Below are 15,446 nucleotides of genomic sequence, written 5' to 3'. Positions count from 1 at the left end.
ACCCCCTGTACAAGGACACAGTTGGGTGGGAATTAACAATGCCTGTTCTGCTAAACTTAAAAAACAAATTAAACTGCATGGCATCCCTTCCTTTACACTGAAAATGATCAGTTTCGACGAAGATGGGATTCGGACCCACGCGTGCAGAGCACAATGGATTAGCAGTCCATCACCTTAACCTCTCGGCCACCTCGTCTTCAAAGCCCCTGTACAAGGACACAGTTGGGTGGGAATTAACAATGCCTGTTCTGCTAAACTTAAAAAACAAATTAAACTGCATGGTATCCCTTCCTTTACACTGAAAATGATCAGTTTCGACGAAGATGGGATTCGAACCCACGCGTGCAGAGCACAATGGATTAGCAGTCCATCGCCTTAACCTCTCAGCCACCTCGTCTTCAAACCCCCTGTACAAGGACACAGTTGGGTGGGAATTAACAATGCCTGTTCTGCTAAACTTAAAAAACAAATTAAACTGCATGGTATCCCTTCCTTTACACTGAAAATGATCAGTTTCGACAAAGATGGGATTCGAACCCACGCGTGCAGAGCACAATGGATTAGCAGTCCATCGCCTTAACCTCTCGGCCACCTCATCTTTGAAACTACATAAAACAGAAACCGAAAAAACCTTTAGGCCTTAACCTCCAAGAATTAGTGAATAATTCAAACTCACGCATGGAGTATACAGTGAATGAACAATTAATACATGCAGTCTTTTGGCTACTTCCTCCTTTTTTCCACACATGTGCAAAGCACAATGGGTCCTTCACCCTAATCTCTCCATCACTGCTCCTATTATATGGCTTGTCTGGAGGTAAATCTGTGCAGGTGATGGTGCTTTGAAACTGCTTTTCTTAAAGGCATAGGTGCTCCAATTACCACTCAAAAACACACAATCCTCCCTGAGAGGTGTCAACGAAAGCATTTCAGTGAAGAGACTCAAAGTACAGTTAAGCACTTGATCACCATAACCTCTCTCTTTAACTGGTTTAATAAATAATTCTGGAGAGCAGTAAGGCAAGTGATACTAGGGCAATATTACGGAGTTTTAAACCGGACCCGGAAGTTCCCTGATGACAGTTGGAAACCCTGGCCACATTTTTTGAAGGATTTGAATAATACCTATGAATTATCTTCGGCCAATTTAGATTTTAAAGGATTAATTCTGCTAAGGTACTTTTAGTCACAGTTCAGTCCCCAGTTAAATCTGGAGATCTTGTAATTTTTTCAGATTGACCAAAGACAACACAGAAATATATCACACACATTTAAGCATGACAAATTCAATGGAAGTTCACATATCATATGATATTCACATATCATCCACACTTACTGAAACTGTAGTTCCGTCTCGTGCAGCTTTTAAATGGTGTTTCTTGATAGCATGCAAAAGAGCCCTGATGACATGTAAGAACAAATGAGGGAACAAAACAATGCCTTTTGATGAAGATGATACTGATCACATGGAGATCCCAAAGTCTTGTTAACTTTAAAACTGTCTTTCTTAGTAGCATGGGAAGGGCCCCAATGACCACTGAAAATGTATGCTAACTTCTCTGATGAATCTAAATTACTGCCAAATTGATGAAAATAGGATTCAATCCCACACTTACTAAGCATAAGACCTTTAGAACAATGATGTGAAAATATGCCTGCAGGCCACCGTGGATTAATAGCCCAAGCTGTTAATCGCTTGGTCCCCTTATTGTCTTTTAGAGGTTCTAAATGCAGGTTTTAGAGGTTCTAAACACTTGTACTCTTTTATATGTTAAAAAAGAGGTAACTCTCTCTGGCATCTGTTCCTCTCCAACTTGTGTTCTGACGACAAATAGAACTACTTCTCCTCAATAAGACCAGAATTGTTTTTGACATCATATGCTTTCTTTTTTATTGGCTTGATGATAGACAACCCTTAGCCAACACCAATTTTCCAACCCGCCCCAGCTGAATATTCAGAAGCTCTGGGCCATCGAAAGAAAGATGCATCAGTGACAGCTATGCAACAGATTCCCTTAAGCAAGCTAAGCAAAACCTGTTTGGTGAGGATGGAACTGAAATGCACAAGAGCTTGTTGACAAAGACTGGAGGCAAACCCTCTCAGCCTCGTGAACGGATACAACGGAATGGCAGGCCATTTCTCCAACCATGCAACCACCTCCTCCCCTGCGTGTGGCTTTAGATCCTGCTAATGCCGGGAAATTGGCCACAAGTGCCGCAGTTCCAGTTTCCACTAGTTCTCTGGAGGAAAGCAGACAATAAACTAGGCGGGAGAAGGGAGAAATGAGCATAACAGACACCAAGTGAAGCTATTAGTTGACAGAGTATTGCATACACAGAATTAATCATCCAGAGTGGTTCAGATCCGTGCTGACCAAGTGGCTTCTGGAAAGACACGGGTTTCAAAATAAAAGTCGATGAGGGGCAGGGTTTTTTTTGGTCTTTTGTAAAGGTTGTTCATGTGGGTGAATTTATGCCATTGAGCAAAACAAAAATAATCTAATAAAGCATCAAGCATTAGTACAAGGTCAAATAATCACTTCAGCAGACTCAAAAACAGAATGGCTGAATCTGTACAACATCAACTGTTGAATAAGTCACTTAATTGTTAAACTGAAGACAAGTTCTGATTTAAATTTCAGTACTCACATTCACTGAGGCCTAGAGTAAATAACCAATAATAGTTTTTGAGCATGCTCGGTTACCAAAAGGGTAAGAATGTTTTTGTTTCTAAAATGGAGCTTAAATAACCAAAATATCTTTTAAAATTATACAATACTTGGCCAGAGTTATTCTTAGCTTTAAGGAATTTGGAACTGTTCAGATAATGTTCAAAATAACATATTGTAAGTCTTTAAAAATGCTTGAATGCTGCCAAGAAAGAAGAAAAAACACACCAGCCTTGAGATTCCTCAAGCTTTCCCAAAGACTGCTCAATTTACATTTAAAGAGATAAATTCTGGTAAAGTACTTTTCATCATTGTTAAGCCACCAGTTAAATCTTGATGTCTTTTAAATTTGTCAGATTGACTGAAGACTGGTAGGAATTCCCTGCCCTTTCTGGAAACCGTGCATGCCTCCGCCTCTCGGTTTGGACTACTTGCGCCGTGCTCATATGTCTGAGTCGGAGAGACGTGCCGTGCCTGCGTCTTCTCTCCAGCACGAAGCACAGCAAGCACAGTACCTCAGTGTTGGCTCTGTCACCCACAGCACATATTTTGGATTTTATTGTGTTGGATTGTAAAGCACTTTGAGCCTTGTTCTAGAAACATGCTGCAGAAACAAAGATTTACTTATTTCCTTAATAAAAAACAGATTAACTAATAATTCATACAGGCATTTTGTGTGCTCCCAAGACCATTACTGTCTCTCACTACCTCTCTGCTGGCCTTTGTCTTGGAAAGAAGCACAGTTAAGTTCTGTCATTACTGCTTTCCATCCAAAGCTAATGCACCCCTGGCCTCTCACATCAGTAAATATACAATACAGAGGCACAGATGTCACTGAGCAATGACGTTTTTGTTTTCTTTTTAGAATACATGTTCCTGTTATGTCTTCATTTGGTCCTCATTTGGATGTTTGCTTGGTCAAAGGCTGCGCCTCCCTTTAAAGGGCTATACACTCTTAAATAAATAAAGCAGTACGGATAATGGAATTCTCGATTTATCATATTCAATAATACGCAAACGTTCAGATAGTATTCCAGAAAATATACTGCAAGTTTAGAAAATGTTTGTGTAATGCCAAGAAAGGAGAAAAAACAAGGAATGTGACAACAGCCTTGAGATTCCTGCAGTTTTCCCCAAGACTGACCAATGTATGCTTAAAACAACATCTCCAAAACTTGACTTATGCATGTGTTTATTCAGCTTTATTTGTGCTCGCGAGACCACTGCTGTCTCTCACTACCCCTCTGCTCTGCTCTGCTCTACGCTATCTTTCATTTGAGGAATTTCAGGGTTTGCTATTTTTAAAGCTCAGGTCTCCGTTAATAAGATTCCTTTTTTTTGCACAATTACATGCTACATGCTGCAGTAATTTGTCTTGAAATAAAATGTTTAATACACAGTCTGTGTGATAGGAAATAGTTTAAAGAATCAAAAATAAAATCAGACCTAAAATGTGCTTAATGTGACATTTGGTTTGTGTGTATATTAATTAGGAATCACTTTTCTGTAAAGAATGTTTAGTAGTACAGTTTGAACCAAACTGAGACAGGATATTGATTGAGAAATTTAAGCAGACTTTGCCAGGATGATTCATCTACATGAGTGTGTGCATATGTGTGTGTGTGTGCGCATGTATATGTGTCTGTGTGATCGACCACAAGGAAAGTCATGCATGATTAGATGGAAACAGATAAGAGAGAGATAAGTAGGTTGGTGGGGTGGCAGAAGAGAAACCCCGCCCCTGCCCTGCCCCCATCCCGCCCCCGCCCCGCCCCCGCCACGCTCCCACCCGCCCATAGCACGCTGGAACCAACCCAACAGCTAGAAAACGGCAGGTACAAAGTAGAACAGCGAACAGCAGACACAGAGAAGTCACAAGAGAACCGGAGAATGTAAATGACACTACAAGAAGACGGAAGGGGAAGTTGTAAAGAAAAGAACACTACCGTGAAATACGAGAAGCATCTTCAAGTGATCGAGCGGCGGAAAGGTACGTGACATTCCTACTGCCCTGACATACCTTCCACATGTGGAGTTTTCTCTCAGCTTTGAGTTCTACCCCCAACCAGGTAAGGAACACAGCATCACATTGTTGGCTTATCTTGGCTTTCATGCAATAATTCACTGATTTAAGGAATCTCTTTAGGTGACCAAAAACAAATTTCATTATAGAAATAAAACTATTTCACTTACTCGTTAATGGTACTTAAAAGCTTACTAGTTAGTAATTTATTATTTTCAATTACATGGATGGTCTCTTTTTAACTTTGGAGGTAGTGTGGAGAAGTGACTATGTATGTAAAAGTTTCCTCTCACTGAAGCGTCCTGACTTGTTCTACTATGGGCTGTGTTGGCAGAGACACAGCTATTACCATTGCTGAAGGCTCAGTTCTAATAGCGGTTCATACTTTTGGGCAAAAACCCTAAATTTACTAAATACATTTTCTGAGTGAAGAAAGCAGGCTTTGATTTTTCTGCTGGTGATTGTACACTGACATTAATACCTACATTTCATGAATAACCATACAGTAAGGGTATACTCTCTGTGTATACTCTCTGTGTATACTCTCTGTGTATACTCTCTGTGTATGCTCTCTGTGTATACTCTGTGTGTATATGCTCTCTGTGTATACTCTCTGTGTATACTCTCTGTGTATATGCTCTCTGTGTATACTCTCTGTGTATATGCTCTCTGTGTATACTCTCTGTGTATATGCTCTCTGTGTATACTCTGTGTATATGCTCTCTGTGTATACTCTCTGTGTATATGCTCTCTGTGTATACTCTCTGTGTATACGCTCTGTGTATGCTCTCTGTGTATACTCTCTGTGTATATGCTCTCTGTGTATACTCTCTGTGTATATGCTCTGTGTATACTCTCTGTGTATACTCTCTGTGTATATGCTGTGTATGCTTTCTGTGTATGCTCTCTGTGTATACTCTCTGTGTAAACTCTCTGTGTATGCTCTCTGTGTATACTCTCTGTGTATGCTCTCTGTGTATACTCTCTGTGTATGCTCTCTGTGTATATGCTCTGTGTATACTCTCTGTGTATACTCTGTGTATGCTCTCTGTGTATGTTCTCTGTATATACTCTGTGTATATGCTCTGTGTATACTCTCTGTGTATACCCTCTGTATATACTCTGTGTATACTCTCTGTATATACTCTCTGTGTATACTCTCTGTATATACTCTCTGTGTATACTCTCTGTATATACTCTCTGTGTATACTCTCTGTGTATACTCTCTGTATATACTCTGTGTATACTCTCTGTATATACTCTCTGTGTATGCTCTCTGTGTATACTCTCTGTGTATACTCTATAACATAATTCCTCTCCTCACCTGTGCCACACACACACACACACACACACACACACACACACACACACACACACACACACACGGAGACATTAATATACCCAAGAGATTAATTTGTATTATTACAAACTACAATAAATCTTACACATATTACTGCTACATTGCCCTGTGTGTATGCATATGTAATAGTAATGTGTCTTTGTTTTTTATTTACCTCATTGCTGTTGAGGGTGTGAGTGTCAAAAGGTGTGCACAAGTCTTCCTCTTCATTAAGATGTTGAACACAAACACTACATAAACATGTCTAATCCAGGCTAGTGGAATGTGTGTGGTTAGGCCAAGCGATTGAAATTCAGATGAACTTCTGAAATGTAAACTAGCCTAGAACTGACCATTGGCAGACTTTCAACTTTTTTAAGGAATATGGGAAACAGCTAAGAGCTTTGGCAGGAGAAGAATACCATGTGCTTGTTCAAGTCTGGTCTCGCTGCCAAGGGTGCATGTTAGGGGAAACCTGTTCTCTTAAAGAATGACTCCTACAAGTGTGCACGTGCACACGCGTGCGCACACACCCCACACACACACACCAAGGCAAACATGAATCTCTGCACTGTTTACACATTTGTAGGGGTGATCTCATATTCTTTTACCTTTTATAATGTTTTACAGTTATAATGAGGAAAACACCGAAATAAATTACATGCACTTATTTTAAATATTCAGGTTTCAGTTTAAGTACTAAGGTTTCAGTTTAAGTACAGGTCTCAGTTTAAGTACTCAGATCTCAGTTTAAATATTCGGGTATCAGTTTAAGTGTTCAGGTTTCAGTTTAAGTACTCGGGTCCAGAGGTCTAACATTTACATTTATGGCATTTAGCTGACTCTTTTATCCAAAGGGATTTACAATTGTGACTGAATAAACCTTGAGCCACTGAGGATTAAGAGCCTTGCTGGGGGGAAAAACAGTAGCAACTTGGGGGTGTGATGCTTAAACTGGCAACCTTCCAAATGATCCACTGAGCTAGCACTCTCCAAAGCAGCTTGTCATTTCCAAATGTCATGCCCTGCTTTTATAGAAAATATGATCCTGTTATGTTTGGCCCACATTTAGACAAAATATTTGGTTGGCACCGACAATGCCCCCATTTAAGACTTTTGGGTCATCAAGTAGTACAGGGAATAGAATTATTGATGCAACTGTCACACTGATGCAATTGACAACATGCAAGGTTAAACTATATATATATATATATATATATATATATATATATATATATATATAGATAGATAGATAGATAGATAGATAGATAGATAGAGGCATGTTCTATAAATACTACAGGTTTTGTTTTTAGTTTTTTGTGGGTTTCTTTTTTCGGGGGGTTATTTTTCTTTGAGCTCAAAGGCGTTCCCCACTTCTTTGTTGGTATTTGTCTTCTGTGCCTGTTGTACACACCCTGCTAACTGCTGGGTTTAGTCTAGGTATTCGTTTTGAGTGGCAGAGCATTAAATAACTCTAAAAAATGAGAAAGTGAAAGCAGATGCAGGAAAGACAGTGTGAACATGCTGAATTGTGCAGTTTAAAGAATGTTTCAGCATTTCAAACACTCACCACCCACTGTAACCTGACTCCATTTGGACTTAGTAATGAAAACAGTCAAGGGAGAGGGTACGCAGACTTTTCATCAAACACTGCTCAGCTACATTCATAATAATAATAATACTTACATTAGTGCAAAGTCAAAAGTCAAAATAATCACTAAAAATCATTTTTAAAAAAAGAAAATGCACGTTTAAAAAGACGGAGAAGGGCGGGGTTTCCGTTAAAGATCTGTAGTAATTCCCTCTCATAATGCTCTGGTGTTTGTGGCATGGTATTAATCTGTCACCACCATTTTTCAGTACAGGGCTGCATGTCTAATGAAGCCCCACAGATAAAATACTAAACAAACAGACAGACAGACAGACAGACAGACAGATAAATGGATAAAGAGGCAATCTGTGCAACCGATGGTGTATGAGGGAACTATGGATCAGGAGAGGGCCGTCATCCACACTCATAGACAAGCGACTGGTTACCCAGCTCTCGAACACTGTGAAAAGGGACCTCCTGTCGCTAGATAGGGAGCGGACAAACACAGACCAACTGCATCTGAGACAGAAAGGTCAAGAAGACAATCATGACCAAGCTTGTCACGACCCCACTGAGAACTACAGCAGCCGACTCCATTACCCAGAACACCCAAGCGACTGGTCGTCACATACCATCAGCCTATCAGGAAACCTTCAGCAGATCATCCTCCACAGAATGCTAACCGTAATTACCTGTTGTTCGTTTCCACAGCCCTATAAAGAAGCTCTGTTCCTGTTTAATCATTTAGTGTTGCTACAGCTTTCATGTGCATACCGACTGGGCTTCCCGTGTCCACATTCCACGTTTAGCTGGTACTGGTCTTTGTATTTTGGATTGCTTTTTGTAATTCTTCACTTGATTATTGCCATCTGGATTCTGTGCTTTTGAACTGCATTGTGACTATGGCTCAGACTGCAGTACCTTTAGCTTATGTATTTCCATTTCGTGATTTAGACTCTACTGTAGAACATTCTACTGCACTCCGTGAGCATCTGTCTGTTCTTGACGCGTTACAAAGCTAACTACTGCCTGCCAACGCTGCAGGGTCCCTGACTTAGTAGTAATCTACCATCAGATTCTGTGCCAACAGCTATGAATGCAGCAACATGCACAATGCAGTATAACTGTAACCAATAAACTGGTATATTCTGCTTTAGCAGTCATGCTAGGATCCAAGCTACAAAATACAAGTGATAGCAGATGTCCAAGAGCGGGTCACAAACATAAAGAACTGGGAAGCACTGGGCCCAAGACGATCCGTGCCTACTGGCCAAAGGAACTAATAGCAAGTGTGCATGGCTGACTAGCAGAAGAAAATGGACCAGCTGCCGCACACCTGTATATGGAAAGCTTGGGCCTGTATAAAGTCTAAAAGACTTCAAGGCCCTTATCCAGAACAAAGTGGAAGCCAACGTGAAGCACTGGACATGCCCAGGTGACCATAAAGTGCAGTATATAGTAAGGAGATGCCCTGACTCCACTGCTCTTCTGCACAGGCCTGAATCCTCTCAGCCAGATCATCAATAAGTGTGGGTAGGGGTGCAGAATCCGGAGCAGAACTACCATCAGCCACCTCCTGTACATGGATGACATCAGGCTGATGAGGGAGTGTCTCGGATAGTTGAAAGCAAGGAAGCAGAGTTGGTGCCATGGAATGTACCACTGACACATAGTGGGGGGGGGGGGGGGGTGCTGACATGAGGCAATCTGCCTAGTGGATGGAAACGGCAGGGCTGAAGGGCAGCATAGAGGCACAATCATGCTAGCACAAGATCAAGCACTAAGCATTAGATAAACTGAAGCAGAGGTGTATCACACAAGACAAGATCTGACACGTAGGCTGTGCAAAAGAGCACCGTCTGAGACAATCCATACCTGTGGGACCTCCAGACTCATAAGCAAGTGGTGGTGAACCGACATTGAGATGGTAGATAGGACACAGAAAGTAGCAGTGGAAATAGATGTGGCAGTCCCGAGTGATGGAAACATCCAAAGGAAATGAAAATGGGAAGGTAGAGAAATACCAGGGAATGAAAGGGGAAACAGACAGAATGTGGAAGGTTAACACCGATGATAGGGGCATTTGCTGCTGTGACACCTAAGCTGGGGGAGTGGCTTTAACAGATCCCAGGAATGATATCATCAAACTAAGGTCAGAAGAATGCAATCCTAGGAACAGCAAAAATACTGCACCACACCCTCAAACTCCCAGACCTCTGGCAGATGCCTGAGAGTGAGGAAAAGACAGATATAATCACCCACTGGAAGGGTGAGACAGGATTGTCTTTCTATTACTACTATTACAGGCAGATGTTTGGTTAAGCAAGCTTAATGCCTGCCATTACTTAATACCACAAAAAACAGCATGTCCTTTCAGGATTCTGAACTCAGGCAGTCCCATAACTGCAGATTACTACTGCAAATGTTGTGTTTGTGTGCGTAATACACACAAGTTATGAGAGTGATCGCCTTGAGGAACACAAACGATACACTTTCTTTTCTTTCTGCTACCTGCGCTTTTCCTACTTATTCCTTGATCTTCTTTCTTCTCTACTCCCTCTCTTTTTTAGATTCATCTCTCTGTCCCTTTTTTCCCTCCCTCCATCTCTGTCTCTCTCTTTCTGTTCGATTTTAGAAGCATTCCCGCTAAGATAATCATTTAAATTTATCACCTCATCTTTACATCTCCACTTAAAAAAAAGAAGATTTGTAACAAATGTCAGACAGACTCTGTTTCTATTCCTAAACCCGAGCATATAGCAAAGCAACAAAAGGCAGGCTACTTCAAAAACACATTTCAGCCTAATTGTTTTGCTAATAATAGGTCTCCAGATCTAATTTTTCACATTAGGCTATTATTATTGCTTCATTACTGCTAACATAAAAACAAGGCAACTTGATTAAAAAGATATGCTATCACAGAGAAGATCAAAGAACAGGTGTTCACTGAGCAACGCCAAGAGCTCACTGATCAAATTAATGACTCATCACACCAACTCATGAAACACAACATGACATTTGTTTTCCTTTGGAAGCTAAAGCACCAATAATTTGTCACATAATACTTAAGTCCAGTATTATACTGGATTCCATTTTAGTAGGGATTTTGTGATGATGTAAATGCAGTTACAAAAGCGATTGGAGGATGTCCCTCACTTTAACAATCAGGCAGCATGCTTTCCTGAAGCCTACATCCTACCATCCTACTGCTTCTCCTTTGCAGAGCTGACTCGTTGAACACCCTGCTGTTTCTTTACAGCTCTGGCATCCTCGCCAGCTACCCACTGCACTAACAGGGCTGGAATTAGAAAGTTTATAAAGGCTCAAAAAGATCTTTGGCTTCATTCCAGTTCCTCTTTGTCATAAAGGACATTCCTAGACGTCTTGATCAGAGCAGGATTTAATAGTCTCTGTGCTTCAGTACACCTGAGTCAACGCGACAGGCAATCATTAAACCCGTCATAGTCTCAAGCAAGGGTGTGCACAGAATGGTCTACACCAGCTTTCACTACCTCCTACCAGTCCATTAACAACTGTCCCTGCCATTATATCGAAAAGAGTGCTATGCTGTTAGCCTTTGACAGTAAGGTGTATGTGTATTGTTGTTGTTTCCAGAGCGTGACCATGGCAAAGAACCATGCTGCCCTGTCTACAAACTCTCAGCTCTACACCGAACCTTCCTACACTCCCTTCCCCATCTTACTCAACACCACAGACATTCAGCCCACTCATCCCTCGACGATCATGAGCTACGACGCGGGACCCATATTAGGCGCCCTCATCCTCACCATAGTCTTCGTCATCGGTGCTCCCGGGAACCTGTTCGTCATCTGGAGCATCCTGGCTCGCACCCGCCGCCGCTCGGTCACCACCCTCCTCATCCTCAACCTGGCCTTTGCCGATGGAGCCCTGATGGTGCTGATTCCGTTCTTCATCGTCTACCTGATGAGGCGCAGCTGGATTTTCGGACTCGGGATGTGCAAAGTGCTGTACTACCTCTGCTGCGCCAACATGTACGCCTCCATACTGCTGATCTCCCTGATGAGCCTGCACAGGCTCGTGGCGGTGGTGTGGCCCCAGCGCATTGGCGCCATCACTGGCCGGAGGACTGTGGGTCGGGTGTTGGTGGTACTCTGGTTTCTGGCGCTGGCCCTGGCAGTGCCTGTTCTGGCGTTTAGGACGGTGACCCCACTGAGAAAAGAAGGATATGACCTGAAGAGTCTCGTGTGTGACTGCATACACCACACAAACACATATGTGAGTTGGTAAATATGTGACTGAATGCGAATTTTGAAACAAGAAAAAGATTAATCACAATATGATTTTTGAAAGCAAGTATTTTTAATCATTTCTCTTTTTTTTTTTGCCCCTTTCCTTTATAAATTTGTGCCTTAGCAATTATTTGACAGTATTTACTCTGCATTTGGAAATAATCAATCACATTTGGGTTTCGCAAGTGAGTAAATATTGTAGATATTGCCCTAACAAAATTATTAGGACACTCTCTAATTTCAAATTAAGAAAATATTTAAATCAGTTTCAAGTTAAATGTACTGGATTGTTAAGAGCCTGCCACCATCCATTAGGAAAGATAAAGGGCAGCTGCAGGGATTTTTGCCAGTAAAAGCACGGCTGCTCCTCAAAACATCTGTCCCAATACCTTGGATTAATCCATTGCCATGTGTGATGTGTGCTCAAGGTCATGATGCAGTACGGGATGGAGACGTTCCTGGGGTTCCTTCTGCCCTACGGACTGATCGTGGGCAGCTACGCGTGCATACTGCGCAGAATTCGGCAGACCAAGTTCCGCAGACGCGTGCGCAGCGAGAAACTGATTCTCACCATCATCATCACATTCGGAATACTCTGGCTGCCATACCACATCATCAACATGATGCAGGTACGTAGTGTGACGGAAGCTGCACTGATTATGCTGAAACCTGACAGGGCTCATCAAAAGAACCCTTCTGAGCTACCGGTGGATATATGCATGACAAAATGTCCATAATAAAGATACACGATAAAGACTTTTGTCATAAAGTAGTTTCTAATTGCAAAATCATGCTCGTCACTGCAATATCTGTATCTACAGGTGGCAGCAGCGTTTTATCCTGACAGCTCTCCTGTAAGAACGAAGTAAGCCACACTTCCATATCGCCTGCATCTTTAGCTTTGATGTACTTTATTGAGCGGTGGTATAAAGCCAGTGCTTCTCCTGTCGTAATACTCTGAACCTGTTTGTTTCAACCCATGTCCAGGAGACCAAACCCTTATTTTGGGCGAATAATATAATATAACTGAAGTAGCGTTTACTGTGTAGGCCTATCATACAAGCCAGCGTCCATTTTTGTTTTCTTCTCCCAGGTTTTGCATGCCTATTTTTAGAGTCCAGCTTGAGAGATGTCGCCAAAACTGACTTTGGACTGTTATGGCGATTTTTTGCTCCCCGTTTCACCTGAACTTTGTCCTGTCTCCTGTTCCCTACTTCACACGTCTTGTCCGTCTAGCCTGCATCTACTCTGTGTAAGAGCAAACCCGGCGGCTTCATCCCTGTCCTCTCTCATCCCCAGACTGATCAGCCTGCGGTCGCATCTGCGCGCCTTCGTCTCCACCATGGGGTTCGTAAGCAGCTGCATCAACCCCGTCCTCTACACGTTAGCCGCGAGGGTGTACATCCAGCGCGCCGGCGCGGCTTTCATGGCGCGTCTCTTCGACGCCACGGGACTCGACTCCTCGTCGCGCAAGGGCCGCCTGTGTACCCAGAACAGCTGCGACCCGGACCGCATCAGAATGGAGGAGGAGGAACTCCGCGACAAGGAGTCCGAGTCCATCAGCGGCAGCACGAACGGCAACCTCAAAGTCACGTCGGTAAAGCACGAGAAGTAGTTGGTCAAAGGAACTGGGCGTTTGCTTTTGGGCGCGCTCCTAAAGGCTTGCACTCGGTGCCGCTGACTTCAACCGAGTGACTGTCCACAAAAGTGGGTGTAAATATGTTTATAATTGCTGGTGCACATTGCTTTTGAAAGTAGCTCGTAAGAGGGTATGACGGGGAGACCTTTGACACAGTGGGTGTCTGACCTGAAGAGCCAAAGGCTAAAATGTGCTGCCAGTGCATTCCTTGGGACTTATGATCTCGTCCAGTACACACCCCTGACCTCCAGATGGCGCAATGTCAACACAATCTTACACAATCTAAATGGTGTTTTAAAGCTTCTCGAATGATCAGAACCTGACATGAACTGAAAACCTGAACATGAACTGACTAAAGAAATTTGATTCACACCAACTTGAAGTCAGGTTCAAATGCTGCATCAATCTCGCATTCCCAAGTTCAACTTCACATTCCTGATATGCATTTTTGTCCGCTGCATGGTTTGCTCTGTGGCTCAAACTAGTAAACGTATATCACTGCTTTTATTATTAAGAGGACTAAGTGCATTGTAAAACAAATCTGTAATTTTAGTAGTGTTTTTAACAGAAAAGTAGCTTTTTAAAAACAGTTAAATATTAAAATATGTTACATATTTAACAGTCAAATTTTGAAAACAGTTAAACCAAATATTCTAGTCTTCAGTATGTTTCATTCTTTACATTAAATCGGTTCTTACTGTAAACTTCACTGGAACCAGCACTGTGCGGCCAATAATTTACTGTAAAATTGCAGTGATTTTTTTTCCCCCAGAGTGATATATTAAGGACTAATAACAGAGTTGAAAGATGATTTAACATTGTAACATGAGAATACACCTTAATTGACCAGAAAAGGTTGGAACAAGATGGAACATAGATTTACAGAATTAAAAATGAGAAATCAAAAATTGACTGCTTTTATTTAATACATTTCTGTGTGTTTGCACAGAATATTGTAATGATTTAATGCTTGTGTAAAATTAGTTTTAAATTTACTGGTCTACATCAGTGGTGTTAAACATTTATATTTACAGGTTATTTGGAAGATGCCCTTGTCCAGCAAAGTGTCTGTAGCCTTTATCAAGACAATTAGTTTGTATTTCTTTACATTTGTGTGAGTGTGTGTGAAAGAAAGAGAGATCCTTCATTCAGAGATATAAAATGTTTATATGCACTGCACACTGTAAATTCTGAAATCAGAATTTTTTAATTTAAAGTCACAATATGAATAAAATGACTTAAAAAAAAGCAACATAACTCTAGTTTGTGTGTGTGTGTGTGTGTGTGTGAGAGAGAGAGAGAGAGATACTGTATCAACCTAAGTTCAACTGCATGTTTCTGATATTCATTACTGTCCACTGTGGTTTGCTACTTCACCCAAACTAGTCAATTAGTTAGTTATAGTGGATATCACTACTGTTATTATTAAGTAGACTAAGTGCATTGTAAAAAAATCTGTAATTTTATAATTTTAGTATTTTTAACAGAAAATTGCATTTTATTAAACAGTTAAATATGTTAAATATTTAACAGTTAAATATCAGTATATTTATCAGTTAAATCAAATGTACTACATTTCAGTATTTTTCATGATTACAAGAGGTTATTTATTTACATTATATGCTTTCTTACTGGAATAAAGATAAAGTAATAATCAGATATCAGAGAACCCAAACACTTTTTTAAATTCATATGTATTTCTTTACATTTGTGTAAACATGAAGAACATGAGATCCTTCATTCATAGCCACAAAAATGCACTGTAGAAATCCGAATATTGAAAACAGAAAAAAAAAATATTTTAATTCACAATGTAATTAAAATTTAAATTAAATTAGATTCAAAAACCAGAACAAGAACTCTAGTTTGTTGGTGCAGTATAGTGTCACTATGCTACATATATGACACTGTACT

General features: G+C 41.1%; 1 protein-coding gene and 3 non-coding genes across 6 annotated transcripts; 1 reads left to right on the top strand and 3 right to left on the bottom strand.

The window, feature by feature from the left end:
- Positions 1 to 114: 114 nt before the first annotated feature.
- trnas-gcu (transfer RNA serine (anticodon GCU)) lies at positions 115 to 196 on the bottom strand. Its single transcript has one exon. It is a non-coding gene; the product is annotated as a tRNA-Ser (tRNA).
- Positions 197 to 315: 119 nt separating this feature from the next.
- Positions 316 to 397, bottom strand: trnas-gcu (transfer RNA serine (anticodon GCU)). The gene has a single exon. It is a non-coding gene; the product is annotated as a tRNA-Ser (tRNA).
- Positions 398 to 516: 119 nt separating this feature from the next.
- trnas-gcu (transfer RNA serine (anticodon GCU)) lies at positions 517 to 598 on the bottom strand. The gene has a single exon. It is a non-coding gene; the product is annotated as a tRNA-Ser (tRNA).
- Positions 599 to 4,485: 3,887 nt separating this feature from the next.
- ltb4r2a (leukotriene B4 receptor 2a) lies at positions 4,486 to 15,148 on the top strand. Of its 3 annotated transcripts, XM_035529547.2 has the most exons (5): positions 4,488 to 4,738; positions 11,238 to 11,879; positions 12,322 to 12,522; positions 12,715 to 12,758; positions 13,193 to 15,148. In XM_035529547.2, exons 1-5 carry the CDS (start codon positions 4,697 to 4,699, stop codon positions 13,506 to 13,508), a joined length of 1,245 nt encoding a protein of 414 aa, XP_035385440.1. In that variant the 5' UTR covers positions 4,488 to 4,696; the 3' UTR covers positions 13,509 to 15,148. The 3 variants fall into 3 exon arrangements, with proteins under 3 accessions (XP_081570826.1, XP_035385440.1, XP_081570827.1); XM_081714700.1 differs by lacking the exon at positions 12,715 to 12,758 and having other exon boundaries at positions 4,486 to 4,738; XM_081714701.1 differs by lacking the exon at positions 12,715 to 12,758 and having other exon boundaries at positions 4,488 to 4,659; positions 13,193 to 15,145.
- The last annotated feature ends 298 nt before the right edge of the window (positions 15,149 to 15,446 follow it).

The sequence above is a fragment of the Electrophorus electricus genome, chromosome 5, assembly GCF_041902795.1.
Source record: "Electrophorus electricus isolate QZ-2024a chromosome 5, ASM4190279v1, whole genome shotgun sequence".
NCBI classification, from domain to species: domain Eukaryota; kingdom Metazoa; phylum Chordata; class Actinopteri; order Gymnotiformes; family Gymnotidae; genus Electrophorus; species Electrophorus electricus.
The sequence above is the reverse complement of the archived record's forward strand: the minus strand, read 5'-3'. Positions and strand labels throughout refer to the sequence as shown.